The 17542-nt window shown below is 44.2% G+C and overlaps 2 protein-coding genes across 2 annotated transcripts in view; one reads left to right on the forward strand and one right to left on the reverse strand.

Annotated features, from left to right (window-relative positions):
* Window positions 1-1977, reverse strand: part of FGF2 (fibroblast growth factor 2 (basic)) — a 65885-nt gene extending 63908 nt beyond the window's left edge. The window contains exon 1 of the transcript XR_001412895.1: window positions 1889-1977. The gene's annotated coding sequence lies outside the window, so the exon portion shown is untranslated. The remainder of the gene's footprint in view (window positions 1-1888) is intronic.
* Window positions 1978-2488: 511 nt separating this feature from the next.
* On the forward strand, window positions 2489-9046 carry LOC106892703 (caltractin). The gene is made up of 5 exons (XM_014950094.1): window positions 2489-2580; window positions 4512-4667; window positions 6611-6739; window positions 6847-6984; window positions 7221-9046. The coding sequence occupies exons 1-5, from the start codon at window positions 2578-2580 to the stop codon at window positions 7308-7310; spliced, it is 516 nt and encodes a 171-aa protein (XP_014805580.1). The 5' UTR covers window positions 2489-2577; the 3' UTR covers window positions 7311-9046.
* The last annotated feature ends 8496 nt before the right edge of the window (window positions 9047-17542 follow it).

Raw genomic sequence — 17542 nt, forward strand, 5'->3', positions numbered from 1 at the left:
TTTGGAAAAAAGGACTTTTAGATAAGCAAGTGCTTCCGACTTTATATCTGCACTAGGAGCACACATCTGAAAACCTCCTTACAACCTGCTCAAGGGTTTTTCCAGAAATATTTCTTGGCAGTCTCTTGTGATAATGGTCTAGCCATGCTATATATCCATATCAGCACTTCCAGTAGTAATAATAAAAAACCCTCTCTTTTTTCTTAACTGGAATCCTTAGCTTAATATAACAGGTAGTTTGTTTTGAAACAAACAAACCATAACATGGAAGTGATTAATAATAATAATTGCATAATGGAATCCAATAGAAACATGTTTCCCCTACTCCCCCAAAAACTCATTCCATCTAATTTCTCTTAAGGATTTACTAAGACAGTTGTTTCGGTTTGGGTTTTGTTTTGGCTCTTTTTTTTTTTTTCCTTTTGGGGAGTTTTTGTTGGTTTTTGCGTTGGGAGTTTTTTTATGGTTGGTTGGGTTTTTTGAGGTTTTTATTTTTGTTTGGTTTGTTTTCTTGAGATCGCTGTTTGTGAGTTCAAGCAGTTCTCAACTAGCAATGGTCAATTCTTGACCTACTCTTATTTTGATTAAAAAAAAATAATTAATTTGTGGTTCTCTTCATAAAATTTAGGAAAGAGCTAAATTAGCTATGCTGAAAATAATGCTCTCTCACTACCTGGGTCCTTGGCATGTAGTTCTGTACAGAAGGCCGTGCTGCTCTTTCGATGGGAGACAACTGTAGAAGAACTGGTGGGAAAGGGGTTGCCACTTTCAGTGGACTTCAGTGAACTTCTTTCTCCCCAGTCACTCCCAATCGAGGGTTCAGCTCAGCAATATAAGCCACTCTTATTAGAATAATGTTTTTATTTCAACAAATCTGAAACCAAAACTAGCTATGAGGCAGATTAATTAGAGTTAGTGCAGCACCTTCTATCAAGTCAACACACTTCCACCAAACCTCAACGCAACCAACTACAAGTTGTTTAAGTAAAATTTCCTCTCAAATTTAAGTTGAAAAATGCACCCCTTACTTTAAACTTAAACTCATGCTTTAAAACTGTAGCTTCATTTTGGACACCAGCCTGTACTCCTGCAAATCCATAAACCTGAACCAAATGGACCAAGGGCTGGGCTAGAAAACCAGATGACAGCAGGGCATGCACTTACAGGAAGGTATGTTTTTATGCCATTGCTTGCACAGCCTCTGGCATGTGTGATTTATGATTTTGTGATACACCCACCCATACCCCCATTTTGTTTTATGCATATTATTTTGGCAAGAACATGACTATGCTATATGAAACAATATAAAGCAGACCCAAAAAGCAACTTTTCATCCCCCACATTCCATGACTTCTCACCTCTTTTTCTATCTAGTCTGAGGTGGAAAAGGTAAAGGGTTGAGTGGAATTACATTTTGGAGTCAAACACAAGCGAGGGCAGCAAGGAGAAGGAGGCATCCTGGAGAATGAACGAACATACTGCTAGTGAAGGACAGCCATGCATGAGACACCAACTCCCAATGATTCTGCTGAGCTAACTTGCATGCTGACCTACTGCTGCCTGCCTCATCACCTGTCTCTGTGAGCAAAATTTATATTTACACACACAGATTTTAGGGTCTCAAGTGAAGAACTCCAGGATACAGGAAATATGCCAAACACTTGTTACTCGCTTAGTCTCAGAGCACCTCAACCATTAAGGCTAAATACGTTTTAGGTCAGTTTTCCAAATGAATGTATTACTGTGAAGCATGGGCAAAAAAGGTCTTGCGTACACACATTTGCACACATTCTCGTGCCAGCACTACTGCACAATGAATGAGGAATGGGTATGAAGTGCTGTGCTTGCAACTAAGCCACCAAGCATTCAGGTAACTGTCATGACTTACCTGGTCTACCTAAGAGCCCGCACTATCACTAATCACATAAGAAGAGAGAGAGCTTCTTAGACCGGTGCAGCCGGACCCAATCGCCCACGGGTGAACCAGCCCGGCGCCACTGGCAGCCTGCAGGCAGAAAGCAGCCAGCAGGCCCGCGGGGAGGCGGAGGGCACCCCCCGGCAGAGCCGGCCCGCTCAGCGGCCGCCCTGCTCAGGCCCTGGATCAGGTCCTGACCCGCTTCCTCCCGGCCGGCGGGCCAGGCAGGCCCCTCGCCGGCCCCGCGGGTGACGGGTTTCTCACCGATTCGGCGGCGTTTCCCTCCGCTCCCCGCGGCTGGGTTGAGGCGAGGCGGGCTGAGGTGATATGAGGTGAGGCGGACCGGTAACGGGCGACCCCGCCGCGCGCCACCAACGGCCGCCGCGCGCGCCGCGTTGCCAGGACACCGCCGGTTGTTTGCACCGCCAGCGGGCGGAGCGTCCTGCCTGCCCCGCCCTCTGCCGGACATCGCGAGCCTGCCGGCTGCCATTGGCCCGGACTAAGGGAAGGGGGCGGGTCGCCCGTTACGTCCGGCTCGCTCATTGGACGGCCCCGCTGCCGTTGCGCGCGGCGGTGGGCACACTGGCCTGCCTGAGGCGGGCCGGGCCGTGCGGAGCGGCGGGGCTGAGCGGGCCCATCCCACCCGGAGCGGCGTCGGCCAGATGGTGAGCCTCCCCTTCCCCTCGCCGCGGGCTCCCGTTCCCCATACGGCCTCCCCACAGGCTGCCGCCTGAGCGCCTCTGAGCCTTCCCGCTCGGCTTTACCGGGGGGGGCCGGATCCCTCCGGCGATCCCCGGCCTCGGGCGGGCGGGCAGCCGTTGGGCTCGGAGGACTGTGAGGGGAGGTCGCGGGCGGGCCGCGCCGGCTGCCAAGGCCGGCTCAGGTACTCGGGCTCCTCACACAACGCGGAAGTCAACACCCCAAACAAAAAGGGGCAAGGAGAGAGTCGTGTCCTCCACCACTTTCCCCCTTCCCCCTCAAAAAAAACACCCCACCAAACCCGAACTTGGGCACGATGAAAAACACCCAAGAATCGCAAAATACGTTACCTGCTTTCATGGTGCGGGGTAAGCCGGAGGAAACGTGCTTCCCGAGCTCCTCTCTGTTTGATTCGGTCCCCTGTAGCGTGAGGCAAGGGTGAATGGCATCGGCCAGGTGCAGTAGGTGGAACGCAAAATGGATTTGCACAACTGGGTTTTGAAATAAATGAAGCTGGAATAAACGCACCGTGCTCCTCCTTAGGATCTTCAACATTTTTGCTATCAAAAGCTAGTTTTGATAGCTTTTATCACCAGGCACTTCCAAAAGCAACAGAACCTGCAAAATATTTCTAAGATACATATATGTGTATATCTATATAGGTGTATACACAGGCTGGAAGAAAATAGGTTCAGGTAGCATATCAGTATTTTTTTCTTTATAGCCAGGAAAAGGTTTTGGGTTTCTTGGGTTTCTCCTAGAGCAGAACAGTAACAGTAAAAATCTGATGCCTGTGTTAATACCAGGGAAATGTCAGAGGTGTGCCAGACAGACTGGTCTGCAGTCCAACCTGGGAGGGACAAATCATGTTAATAAAATGAAATTTCATTTCCAAATACAACAAAATGGAATCTTGTGTGTTACGCACTGGGTATTTAAAAGTGAGATCCCAGCCAAAAAAATGGTAACAATTCAGCAGAGGTAAGAGATTGCTCAGCAGTAGCTAGAAAACAAATTCCTTTTTATGGTATTTGTTTTATTTGCTTTTATAAAACCCAGCCAATTTAAGTTTGGGATGGGAGGGACTGCCCTTCCTTCCATGACCTGTGCAGATTCAAGACTAAAGGACTGAAACGTGTGCTGCTGGTTTAGAAGAAAGCCTGTCCTTGAGGAAAACATCTTTCCTGCTCAATAGGCGGGTGGTGGTGGAGAAACGCTCTGTAGTGCACTAGCTTACACTAGAAGCAGGAAAGGTCTCAGAAGTGTCCTGGATAATAATGCTCAGCACAAGCAGATTAGTTCTCCTTACGGGGCAGATTTTGTGTTGATCTCTGGTACCACAGCGTGTTGTTACCTAGCGCCACAGCCAGTTTGTGGACAGGCAGGCTAGAGCTACACAGCTGCCTTTTAGCTTTGCTCCGACAGAGCAGATGCTCTCAGACTTTGAGGAGTGGCTGAATGTGAGTCCCACTTACAGTCCCTATACAATTAGCCTTTTTAGCTGTGAAGATGATCTACTCACATTTACCAGGTGAAACCACTCCTGACACATCAAAGCAACCGGCAGGAGGTGCAGACGGTCTTAGTTACTTCAGTGGAGTGTTCATTTTCAAGACTGTCCACCTTTTTTTCTGGCATTACTCCTTTAATTGTTTATCTTTCTGTTTAAAACAGAAAACATGAAGCCCAAATAGTTATTTCCCAGTAACAGAGTCTTCAGCTTTTTTTCTTTCTAGAATAATTGAAGAAATTGGGCACAGAGACCCAGTGTCTACCACTTGCAGCAAAAAATGTCTCACTTCTGCTACAGCTTTACTGTTGTTTATAATTTAGTTATGTTTTGAATTTTCCCTGGAGTGGACTATTTCTCATCTTTTCTCTCCTTCACTTTCTGAAGGCATCCAACTATAGAAAACCTGGCTTAAGTACAGCCCAGCGGAAGAAAAGTGGCTTGAAACCTGAACTTACAGAAGAGCAAAAGCAGGAGATCAGAGAAGCTTTTGATTTGTTTGATACCGATGGATCTGGAAGCATCGACATAAAGGAACTGAAGGTTTTCAAACATTATTTTCTTGGATGGAAGTATCTTTGGTCTCAAAATTGTAGCTGCTTTTTCTGTTTGTCCAGCTCTATTTTAAAATAGTTTTGGAGTACAAACAAGAGTAATGGCTGATTGTCATGACTAAATTTGGGCTGCGCTACATGGTCAACCTGGGAAAGCTCTGTATGTAATACTTAGAGCAGACATGCTTCTCTAATACCATGGATAATAGGTCAGATAGCTTTGAATATCTGAGCACTGGAGGAACAGTTCCTGTGTTTAGGTACACACAGTGCACATTTCAGTTTTCATCACTGACTGAGATCATTGTTTCTTGGATCTTTTGTTGGACTTCTGTTGTTCTGGGATGAATATCAGAATATTGAATTTTTTCTTCATCTCAGAACTAAACATGCAGATTCTGCATACATTCAGGAAAGACACAACTTTGTTTTCATATGGTAATATGAATTCATCCCAAAATTGCCTGGTTTTTAATTTAAAAAAGAATAAAAGAGAGATCCGAGTTGCAGTGCAATAGCAATTGAGGTTGTGTGCATGTGCACATACTTACACACAATGGTACAAGGGGAAAGATTATTCTCAGTTCTCTCCTTATGCTTTTCTGTATCTGGTCTTTTTTGAGCCGTGAACATTTTATCTTAATTATCTCCTTAACCTTGATTTCTCACATACACAGAAACCGAGGCAGAGTGTGTGTGTGTAACCTAGAAGCACAAGTTCCTAAGCCTGTGGCTTATCTCGGATTTATTTGGAAGTACTTATGCTTGATTAAAGAGAACATGTTCTCTGAACACAGATGATACATGTTAAAGCATAGTTCTTAAAATGAACTGAAACATTTTAGCATCAACCACTTAGTGCTATGGTTTTCTTGTTCAAAATTAACTCAAAATAGTGGATATTTTGCAATAGAAAGTGTTCCCCTCTGAAGGACAAAATGGAACATTTCAGTTGTCCTGTTACAAGAAACTGGTCAGAAACACACTCCAGTTAAATGTTAAGTTTCTGATGAGTTGGCACTTTCCAGCAGAAGAGCGTTTAGCGAGAAATTTTCTGTCTAATATTAACTATTGATTTCCACTAGAGCATATAGGAAGAACAAATGTTCACAGTTCAAATCTTCCTCTAGTTACGTGTTCTTGAAACTTCAGTCTCTGAATTCAATACACTGTAATAATACACACCAGGATTGTGAAATTACTAACAAACACCTAAGAAGCAAAATCATTGTTCTAGGCTGGTGAAATGCCAGAGCCTGGTTTTAAACAATGTTAATATGAAGCATTTGTACAACAAGCTATGCAACTGTTTTTGCTTGTGCTCTGTAAGGCTCAGAAGGTTTGCTTTGTTTTTCCTCAACTAGCAGAGCAGTCAGGCTTTGCTTTGCTGAGACACTTGGCAAGTATTGTCAGTTCCCACCTCCTCCCACTCCCTCCTCCCCACCACCTCCCCTGAAGTGCCAGGAGCTCTGCATATGGATTTCTTCTATCTCTGTGTACCAGATTGTGTAAGTTAACTGCATGTAATTCTGCACCCATCAAAATTAATGAGCATTCTGCCCTTCATTTCAAATGATACGAGATCACATCCCTGGTCTCCAAACTTCCCTTGAAGTCCCTTTTTGATAATCCGGCCCCTTTAGGAACTATATGGAGTGGAATCTTTATCTAATTTATACACAAAAAGTTTCACTTAGTTTCAGAAATATATCTGTGTTCCATGTGGATCTAAAGAGAAAAATATGTCCCAAGTCTTAAGAATGTCAAACCTACACTATTACCATTTGCAAAGATGAAACCAGCAGGTAGGAGATATCAAGATGTTTTCATTGCAATTATTATTAGTTTTGGACGAGGAATTAAACAAGCTGTAGTGCTGCTGCTGTCACTATAATTCTGGTAGCCTACTAACAGAATTGCTTTTTGGCACAGGTTGCGATGCGTGCTTTAGGCTTTGAACCAAAGAAGGAAGAAATTAAGAAAATGATAGCAGATATTGACAAAGAAGGAAGCGGTACCATTGACTTTGAGGACTTTTTGGCTATGATGACACAAAAAATGGTAGGAATTCTTAGTAGAAATTCTTGTGACAGCATAAAAAATTACTGCAAAGGAGTATCTCTGTGGTGGGTGTTTTCTAATTAATATATGCTTTACTCTTGTTTTAGAGTGAAAAGGATTCAAAAGAAGAAATCTTGAAAGCTTTCAGATTATTTGATGATGATGGGACAGGAAAAATTTCATTCAAAAACTTGAAGAGGGTTGCCAAGGAGCTGGGGGAAAATTTAACAGATGAAGAACTTCAGGTAAATTCTGATTTTCCAGAGTTTTTCTAACAGGCACAAACCAATCCTGTAGCTCCCAAAGACTGGGTGGAAATGTATGCCTATAGGAAAGGGCTGAGAGCACAGAACTATGAAGAGCAATCAAATACATAGTTGTGTTTTCCCATCAAATGCTTGTGATATGTTGTTGCTTTAATGAACAGAAGATCTTGTGTTTAGGGTCCAGTGCCTGATCAAATGTACAATATGTCTTATAGGAAATGATTGATGAAGCTGATCGAGATGGAGATGGAGAAGTGAGCGAGCAAGAATTTTTGAGAATCATGAAGAAAACCAGCTTATATTAATATTTGTTGCCTTGCTGTACAGCTGTTCCAAAAGATAACCTGGAAAAGACTTAAAATTTGGGCTTGTGTCTCCTGCATATTTTCTGCCATGTAGAGAAAGTCTGAAAGGACAGATTTTTGGTTCATTCTTCTTTTTCAGCAAAACTGGGGGAGGGGGGCTTCAATACCTATAACTGGTAAAATTAGATATTACAGAAGTGAAAAGGAAGGATGAACTGAACCTGCAAGGCAGGGTCCCTTCTCTCCCTCAACAATTTCATCGATGGCCATTTTGGATGAGGAACACTGTGTTTCAACTATTTAACTAAAAGACATTCATTTTAGACGTGAAAATTCCCACTGCTGCTGGGGGAAAGGCCACTTTTGACTTTTCCTAAGGCTACAGAATGAAGGTACAAAGCACAGTATTTTTATTCCTTTTAAGGCTTTTAGGTTATCTTTTGGTATTTGTCTCATTTTGCTTACTTCTATGAAAGACTCTAAAACCAACTGCATACCTGTCTATTTCTGTATGAGACACTGTTTTCCATGGCAATTTGGTTTTGGACCTAACAGGAAGCAAATGTAGATAACCAGATTTGGTTCTTTGTTTGGAGCTGTGTGCCATCAGCAGATGTTCTTCTGTTTATCTGACCATCTGAAGCCTAGTTTACTTGAATGTAACCTGCTTGGATTATCAAAATTTTTTGTATAACCAGTCAACATCTTGTGCCATTGTTCTTACTCCCAAGACATTACAGCGCTGCTGCCAGGATTTTAGGTACCTAAAATTTTGGTTCTGTGGTGCACAAGGGTAAATTTTGTCTTTGACTGTTTACAGTCAAGTTTCAGGGACGACTCGCATCTGAAGTGAAAAAATAGCTTGCCTTGGACATCTGTGGAACACTGAATATATTTAGATCCGTGCAATCTAAATTCATTTCTGACATCACAGGTTTGGATTTACTTTTTTTTTTAGGCGTCCCTTCATTTTCATGAATATTTCTTTATACTGTCAGCCTAGGATTTACTGGAGAGCCACATTTCCTTCCGTATTACCCGTGACAGAGCAGTGACACACAACATGACATCTGATTATGTGGTTGTGCAGGAGGCTTTGTCCTTGGGTCCCAATTAGACAATCGGCTCCAATACCGCAGGGAAATGGTATAATCCTAAATGGCATCTCTCTCTAGTAAGGCGCCTGAAGGAGAGTTTGTTACTGCTCACAGCAAAGTGGCAAGTAGGTAGCAAAATGCCACAAGGGTCCAGCAGAAAGGGGAGGGAAAGGACAGTGTTTCACCAGTAACTGTAAAGATCCCTCTTCTCTTCAGAAGCTTCTGCTGCTTGAGAGCACTATGGAGGTTTTTAGAAGAAAGGAAGAGCCAGCTCCTGGACTGGCTCCTCAGTAGAGCTGCTTTGGCTCTCACGGGCTGTAAGGGCCCAGCAGGGGGAGAATCAGTTCCAGGAGCAGAAAGGAGAAGTGTTCGTTTCTGTGTCTTCTTCTCAGCGTGCAGATGCAGACCCAGCACATTCTGCCTGGGTCCCCCCAGCCTGGTGCTCTGACCGGCTCTGAACACACCCTCTCTAACCTGTACAGAAATAGGCTTAAACCTGTGGGAGAACAGGGACCCTGGAGACCTGTGAAGTCCTGTTAACATATTCAGTGGCAGTAGATGTAACCTATAGTACTGTAAGTGTTTTTAAATGTCTATTAACTTTGTATAAGTGTGAAATAAAACTGTTTTGCAAGTTTACGATTTTGTGTGCTTTATAACTTGGTGTGCTTACTATGAGAACTAAGTTTTCAAAAATAATTTTAAAGCATTAAATGGTTGAGCAAGTACATTTTCACTTTCGTTTATCTTTTCTTTCTAAGAGAGAAATTCCTAGGTGCAGTAGTCTATCACATAATTCCTCTGCCTCTTCCACTACGCTGATTAAAAGTTTCTAGTACTAACCACTTATATTCAGAAAGGGAAATTTGAAGTTCTAGTTGATGACGGGGAATCCCAGAGCCTATCACAGCGACTGTACTTTTTTTTTTTAATGGTGCCACAGGAAGAGATTGATGACTGTTGTTTACCTATGATGCATGTCACTTCTCCCTGTTCTAATCCCATCACCTGACTTCTGAAGGTAGGAAAGAGACACACAATCATACCTACCGTGTACACTACAATGCTGAAATGTTATTTCTGGCTTGCCCATTAATCTCAGAAGTCTGGAATGTCAAGCAGTGGCTGAATTAGCACAAAACTTGCAAGCGTTAACGTAACAGAACAAGTGTCTCACGCTGCTTCAGTTCGTGTGGTAGCGAGGGGTCTCTTGTCCCCTCTTCAGCCACATGCGTCGAGAAAAGGACTGACACCGTGGTGTCAGCAGCAGCCCACAGCAGTGCTCTGGTTCCACGTGTGTGGGTGCCCCTGTGAATCCTTCCTGTCCCTCCTAGAATTTTATCTTTCACATTTGTATACGTGGTGGAGGAAAAGGAGCCTGACTGAAGCCAAGGGCAGAACTTGGAGTTAGGTTTGTGTGAGGAACAGGGCCTGAACTGCCCGATCAGGAATTTCATCCTTTTAGCGTGCTGGAGAAGGCAACTCAGATCAATGAACTGGGAAGGCATTTTTCCTGGGCTCTATTCTAGTGGCTACTCCAGTAGCTTACCCTACATGGAGGGGTTTCACCAGAGGAGACAGATGGCTTGCACCCCTCTCCTCTTCTTCCCATTCACTCTATTCTCAAAAAATAAGAGCTGGGGCACTTCCAGGAGACTTGGATTCAACTCCTTTGCACTAACGTACTGAAGAGACAACAAAGCAGTGACTTGGGTTGCCTCACCTGAAAGGACCCATCCCTCAAGGCACCTGAGCCCAAGAGATCATCAGTGTGAGTGCCTATTGACCAGCACCTGGCACAGAGGGGAAGGCTTCAGCCCCAGCCCTGCCTGATGTTCCCTACAGACCGACCTGGGAACTCCAGGGGCAGGCAGATGGCTGTGAACCTCGTCCTTTGAATCCCTTTTTCCCCATTTTTGCTGACAGGGAGGCTGGGTTCTTACCTGGCATTTGCAAATCCCCCTCAGATGGCTGCAGTTCAGAGGCTGCAATATGAGCATCCAGCTGAGACCCCTTCCTTCTGCAACATCAGCCAAGCCGGGTTTTCAGTTTGAGTGTTGGTGCCAGTCACACACTGTACAAAAAGGAAAGTGGAACCGCAATTTGTATTTGGCAAGCACCTAAATATCAAAGCACTGATAAGGGCAATAGTGGCTTGGGAGATAATACTGCAAATGATTTCCAATGAATAATGTTATTAAATGAAAATGGTTGGGCCTGCAATAAAATTCAAAACAGTTCAAGGGAAAAAAAAATTACTAACAAGTTATATTCCAAAATTTGCCAGTGGCACGGCAACTCTAAACTAACCTTTGCTGTTATCTCACCTGTGCAATTTTAAGTTCTTTATCATCTCTCAGCCCCACAGTAAAGCAAACCTTCAGCTGGCTTTAGAAAAATCAAAGCAAAACAAAACCAACCCAAAATGTGACTATCTAGTGGGCAAAGGTGTTCTAAGGAATCTGAGCTGGCAGCTTGAGACACTGGGCTGTTGTGGTTTCTCACTGCATCACAGTGAGAAGTGGATAAAGGCAGCAACCTGGAAGGCCGCTCAGTTATCTGCAGTTATACCTGTGCCAGATGTGTGTAAAACAGCTGGCCAGGCACAGGCAGTTGCAAAAGTCTGGAGGAGTCTTGCAGAGCTGGTTAGCTGGTAAGGAGTGCCAAGCTCTCACTTCTCTAGGGGTGAACTTCTACTTCCAACACTGCAGAAAAATAATGGCTTCTTTTCAGGAAAACCTAATCTTGGTATTTGAAAGAGGATGGAGAGGGGAAGGCAACAGAAGAAACCCTTGGTGTGCTTTCATGTGCCAAGGGTCCCGCTAACAGAGCCCAAATACTTCAATAAATTGATGCGGCATTTAATATTAAAATATTTAAATCAGGCATTCGCAGTTTTGAAGAATAACTCTTATGTCCTGCAAACTGTCTGTCACACCACATACTTAAAGTGTTAAGTATTAATTCCCTCAAAACCTCCTGAGTTCATAGAAATCAAGTATTGCCACGCTACATCTGCTGTTCAACACTCCTGGATAGCGGAAGCGGATTTTGAGAAAGACTCTGGCAGTAGAAGGTGCTCTGAGCCAGAATTCACCATTGCCACATCAGACACACGGAAATGCTGGCAGAACACATTTTTCTGACACGGGTTAAATTTTTCTGCAACCCCAACAAAAACTTAACAATAGCATACTGCTTAAACCTATTCCATATGCTGGCTGGTACTTTTGGCAATCTTGGCAAGCATATTGGCGCAATGTATTCCCTTTATGGGGTGCATTTTTTGCAGACAGCCATTCTCCCAGAATATCAATGTTAAAGGCAAATCAGGACCATTGAGACTGCATCCAGGTACCATTGTCAGTGGCCCTCCTCCTCACTCAGAAGTTATTCTCCCTGCTACATTTGTTTGAAAATTATTTTTTTTTCCCCTCACACCCATGAAAACAACCGAAGATGAGAAAAATACTGCTCCTGAGATGCTTCAAAACAGAAGCTTTGTTTCAAAACCTTGTTACATATGCTAACAGAAACTAGCCACAGCTGTCTGACGCATTTTACAAAAATCAGGCAGGGAGAGCAAACAATCAGATAGCCGGGGATCAAGCAAACAAACTGCTTCGTCTACAGGCTGGGGTGACCCTTGACGCTTGAGGAAAGAAACCCTATGAGGATAATTCTGCAAAGGCAGCTTCCTTTTTGTCATATATATCAATATTAATAGGCAAACAACAATTGGGTATGCCACTGCCCAGGGCAATTAGGCACACGCCTCTCTGAATCGCTCCCGCAACGAGGCAGCCAGGACTGGCCCTCTGCTACAGCCCAAAGGTCCTGTGAAAGTCTCTGCCAAACAGGCATAAAATTCTGCTTTCAGTGGGCATTGCACACTCTGCTTCACTACAGGATGCACTCCTGAATTTTTTCACTAAGGACAGATGTAAAAGTCTTTTCTCTCCCTCTTTAAGGGAATAAACAACTGATAGATCTGCGAGCGTGACAGTCTCACTAGAGGGCATCCAGTTACTAACGTGTAAGATGAGTGATGCTTATTTCCCTCCTCTGTGGCTTTTAATGACGATCGAAAGTAGGCTAACAAACACCATCCAGCTGGGGCTCGAAATATGTGGTTGGATACAAAATTATTTTTCTTTGAAAAAAGAACACAAGGCTTCTCACACAACTCAAGTGCAAAATGCTGTAATTATTAGTTGGTTGTTCAAACCTAAACCCCCAAACCACACTTTCTGAAACTCCCACTCTGTATCAATAACTACAGGCACGCTCTCAGGGGAGCAGAGAACTGAACTTGCCTTTCACAAAGTCCCCCAGAATGTTCTTACCACTCTGTAGAGTTATTTTCTCTCTTTGGGAACACTGCAATCAAACAGAACCACTTCAGGCAGAAAGACAGGGCCAGACCGGCTCAGGATGCTTGGGGCCCTCCCTTGGGATGTGGGAAAGCTGGAATTGTGACCTTGCTTCGAGTCAAGAGGAACAAGGATTTGAGAATTAAGAGTCTTGTCCCTGAGGTGAGTACATTGACCTTTAGGAGGCTGTCTGCACCGGGCTGTGTCTTATTCCAATGGCCTTATGAGGTGAAGCGTGACCAAGAAACACACTTTCAGGCAAATGCTTGGCCAGAGGTCAAAAGCATGATAGATGGACATCTGCCTTCACTTAAAGGCAGCTCAGAATGTCAAGAGCTCAACAGTGCATACCTAATGCTGGAAAAAGTACAGGAAGAGATGTAGAGTCAGGGTAGAGCAATACAGAGGGCCTGCAGAGTGCAATGCTTCAAAACTTGATTTACGTGCCCAATTCCTCAAAGCAGTACAGAGACAAAGAGGGTCTTACAGCCACGATCGAAATCTCTCTGCTAATTCAAGAGCCCAGAAAAGCAGGCTTATAGCAAACCTGCTCCCGTGCAGGGCAGCAGAACATGTACAAGCAGTTCAGACTTCATCCCAAATGGTACCGACGTGGCACCTGCCTTTACAAGGGCTCAACCTTTGATGATTGCAGGGGTCCACTGGAGTGGAGGTGGGGACCTCAAACTGTAGCTCTTGACCTTTTTGGACTTCTGACTGCCACTAATGACTAAACTTGAAATTTCTCAAGTTTGGTTTTTTTTTTTTTGCTTGTCTGAATTAGATTTGATGCAGTGAGTAAGAGCAAAGCGAAGTTGTCAGGCCTGAGCTGTAGGTGTGCAAAAGTCTGGGCACAGTCGTAACAGTCTCACATGCATTTGTTATTCCCTCATGTTGGACACATGTGCCTGCATGTGCATACACAGTATGCACATGCAAATCTTGCAATCTTGTCATTATTATGGAGTTTTACATACTTTGGGTGTGCAAAAAGTACAAATGCGAGCGTATGTTTAAAAGCTTCACTTGGAAAGAGGGTGGATTTGTTGTAACATTTTAATGCCAGATAGAATGGGATCTGTGTACCGTAGAGTTACCATGGAACAGAAGTCTAGCCCTCATGTCCCTGGAGAGAAAATCCCACTGGGCCAGCAAGGGCTGGGGGAACTGGCATGGGAACTTCCTATACTGGGTTCAGGGTCTGCAACAAACTGGTGGGGTCTCACTGAGCTGGCCCTTGTTCTCAAGGCAACTTTATTTCATTTGAAAGCATCTGACTGGTTCTAGCAGTGACATAAGTCACCCTCCACCATACCCCAACATTAAATAAAGCAAAAAAATAGGTTTACATAGGAAACAAATGCAACAGCTAACCTAGCCTATTTACATTAGTATTTAAAAACACACTCTGCTCAAAACCATAGCTTAGGTCAAGCAAAACCAGCGAAATTTACAAATGCAGGCTATTGTACGAAGTTCCTTCCTAGTATGGTGCCACCTTCCCTGTCTCTGCTCAATTCTCTTACAGTAGAGAAAACAGAAGCATGCCTTCCTATCAATTTGTTCAGATCTCCAGATGACAAGTACCATGAAAGATCTAAACATCAAGAAAAAACCAACTGCAAACATTGCAGATCTGATTTATAAACACTAGAAAGTACTTCACTACAAAGAAGAGACATTTATAACAACTTCTAAAAAGGCAGTATAAGATCATCACAATTTCAGTTTTTACAAGTCTGTGTTCCCCATGTTTAAACAAAAGCTAAGGCGGCGGGTGAACATGTATATAAATATAAATTTAATTAAGTCTTCTCCCCTCCACACCTCCCATCAAGTTAACTAAATTAGTACAGGACCCATGTATTGATGAGGTCCAAAAAACAAGTCACACAGAGCTATCCTTTTCATCTTAAGAAGTTATCTACCAAACTTAACATCTGGATTTGTTTTATTCATTCCGTTTCGGTTTTCTGATGAGGTCTCTCTGCAATTTCAACTAGGCAGGACTGCTGGTCCCGTTTAAAGCCAACATTAAAGCCTGTAATTTCTGAAGCGTTTCTCTCCATCACTTACCATTGCCAAAAGCTCTTTTTCAATTACTCAGTTCTTGATGGCTAATCAGTTACACAAGGAAAGAGAAACCAGCTTTGCTTAAAACTCCACCAGTTGGGCCCAGTAAGCAAAGATTTTTTTTCAATTACTTTTTCAGTTCTAGTAGCCTCATCTGTTACTTGTGGAACAGCAGGTAAATTTTTCAGAAACAGAACGAGATTTTTTTTTTTCTAGATTAAAAACCCTGTATCAGTGGAGGTACAGTCCATCCAGAGCTGACCTCGGCTTTTATAAATAGCAGGTGAAACAGAGGCAAAAACTACAATTATTTTCTCTAAGCAGAAAATTACCATAGCTGAGCCACTAATGTCTGGTATTTGGTAAACACATCCCTTACATGGCCATTTTTCAGCTTCCTCCTTCATATTAGGAACCAATAAAGTACTCAACAAAATGGCCGACAGGTTTGAACGCTATTTCTCTTTGTGCTGCAAAATAAATAAATAGTCTCCATCAAATCCTAATAAACCAGGTCACTACCTGGGTAAAGTAAATGCTTGGGATCCTTCCACAGAAAACAACTTTATTATTGCTTACAGTATTAAAAATAGTAATATTACAAATCCAAGAGAAAATATGAGTTGAAAAAGATTATGTATCAAAATTAAAGGAGCTTTTCCCAGAAATGAAACAGCTTTTAGAAGGGGGGTGGGAAAAAACAAGTATTCTTATTTTTCCTAGTACCAAACCCAGATGCAATAGAAATATTAAACAGGATATTATTTATTACATGGGGATTTTTACGCAAAGATTCAGAATTCTCCTGTCTATCAAATGCCATGCAATGCTATGACTCACTGAGTCAAGCTCTAGGACGGTTCAATCCTGACCACCTCCTGTTAAGGGCTCAGCATCATCTATTCCCTCTGCCTTCAGCGGTGCTTAGCACTTCTGCAAAATTGGGCCCTAGACAATGAAGGCTTTTGGTACGGGCTTCCTATTTCCTGCCGTGGATTTGCGTAGGTGGCCTTGTTACCAGAAATCCATACTCCTACACAGCAACTTCTGACTGTGTTTCTGCAGAAATGACTCTGATGAAAGGAATGAAATATTTTTAAAATAAAAATCATGTGTTTGTTTCTCCAAACCAGTTAGGGTATCTCCTGCTGGCGAGATTAATTTCCTCACCTCTTGCGGGGCAAAATTAAGAGCAGGGTGGAAACCAGAAGGATTAAGGCTTGCAAAGGCACGATGGCTTGGGCTGCGGCGCACACCGAGAGGGGAGAGCCTGCCCGTACTGTCCCCTGCCCATCGCCAGCGGCTGAGTCACTGGCCCAGCCTGCAGAGCTCCTCGCTGCCGCCTTTCGCAGCCCTCCTCTGCCTCGCAGCCAGGAAAATCCCACATCCTCCCAGTGGGTGTAGGAAACACCGCCAAAGCCTCTGGATGCGTCGCCACCACAAACAAAGGGGAGATTGTGGTGCGGGAGGTGTCCGCAGGCTCAGGGCCAGCATCCCAGGACCCTGCTGTTGGCAAGTCCCAGTTCCCCAGGCATGATGCAACCAGCGTAGCCTGCAACGCCTGCCCACAGCCCTGCTGGTTTGCCAACCCCAGTGCTGTCAGGTGCATCACCAGTGCTACCTCCCCACACAGGGATCAGGACCTGCCAAGGCCACCAGGAAACTGCCCTACTGTCCCACCTCATCGTATCTCTCTGTTCTTTGGCAAGGGGGAGGTTGCACCTAACCCTTACTTGTCTTCTCTATGGGCCATCCAGCCCAGTCTGTTGGATGGCTTCAAGTGCAGGGGCTTACTGAAGTCACTAGTCTTGCCATGCTGTTATGGCCAGCATAGCCCTGGTGGGCTCCAGTGAAGGTCACCAGAGATGCTCCTCTAACCTGCCAATGCCAGTTGAATATTACCAACCCTGTTTCAGGTGATGGCTCTGCAAGTGTACTGCTGGGAAAGCAACTGAAGACATAGCTCCAAGATCCATATTATTTCCTTCTACGAGCTCCCTGTGGCACTTGCCAAGCTCATGTTGAGGGTGGTGTTATTCTGAGAAGATTGCAAGCATTCTGGGTCAGGCAGCCAGAGCCTGGCCCTCCAGTCTAAGGTTGAATATTGCTCTTGGGACAGGAAACACAGGGCAGACCAGCATGGGTTTGCCCAGCTGTCTGGGCAACTGCTCCAGACAGAAGCTCTTTTGAGAAGCTGCTCCTGTAAAGTAGACAAGAGGAGACCTATCATTACTGAACATGTGCTCAGACACACAGGTGGCAGCAGACTGGCAGTGGGAGGAACTGCCTTCAGAAAGCAATCAAAACAGCCTCTGTCAGTCCTGTGCAGTACAAGTCTTCCCACCCAAAGTCTCCAATGGCTTATAAGCCACTTAGCTCAGAACTGGACTCAGCTCCCCAGCCGACGCCACAACCCTAACACAACCCTCCTTCCCAAGCACCGTGCTTCCTTGGAGGCTTCTCCTCCTCCTCATGCAAAGCTGCTGTCCCTGCACCTCCAGCACTGTCACCTCATTCAGTTTAGCCACCTGAACTTCTCCTGGGAAGAGTAAGAAGCGAGACCACGCAAGAAATAAAGGAAAGAAAAATTCTCCTGGCATCCATTCCCTGTCACATTTGTTCCGTGGTCATATTGGCCAAAACAGGAAAGCACAGACAGGGGAAAATAGCTACATGTGAAGGGAAAAAC

Source organism: Calidris pugnax, unplaced genomic scaffold, assembly GCF_001431845.1.
Source record: "Calidris pugnax isolate Ruff unplaced genomic scaffold, ASM143184v1 scaffold42, whole genome shotgun sequence".
Lineage (NCBI taxonomy): Eukaryota > Metazoa > Chordata > Aves > Charadriiformes > Scolopacidae > Calidris > Calidris pugnax.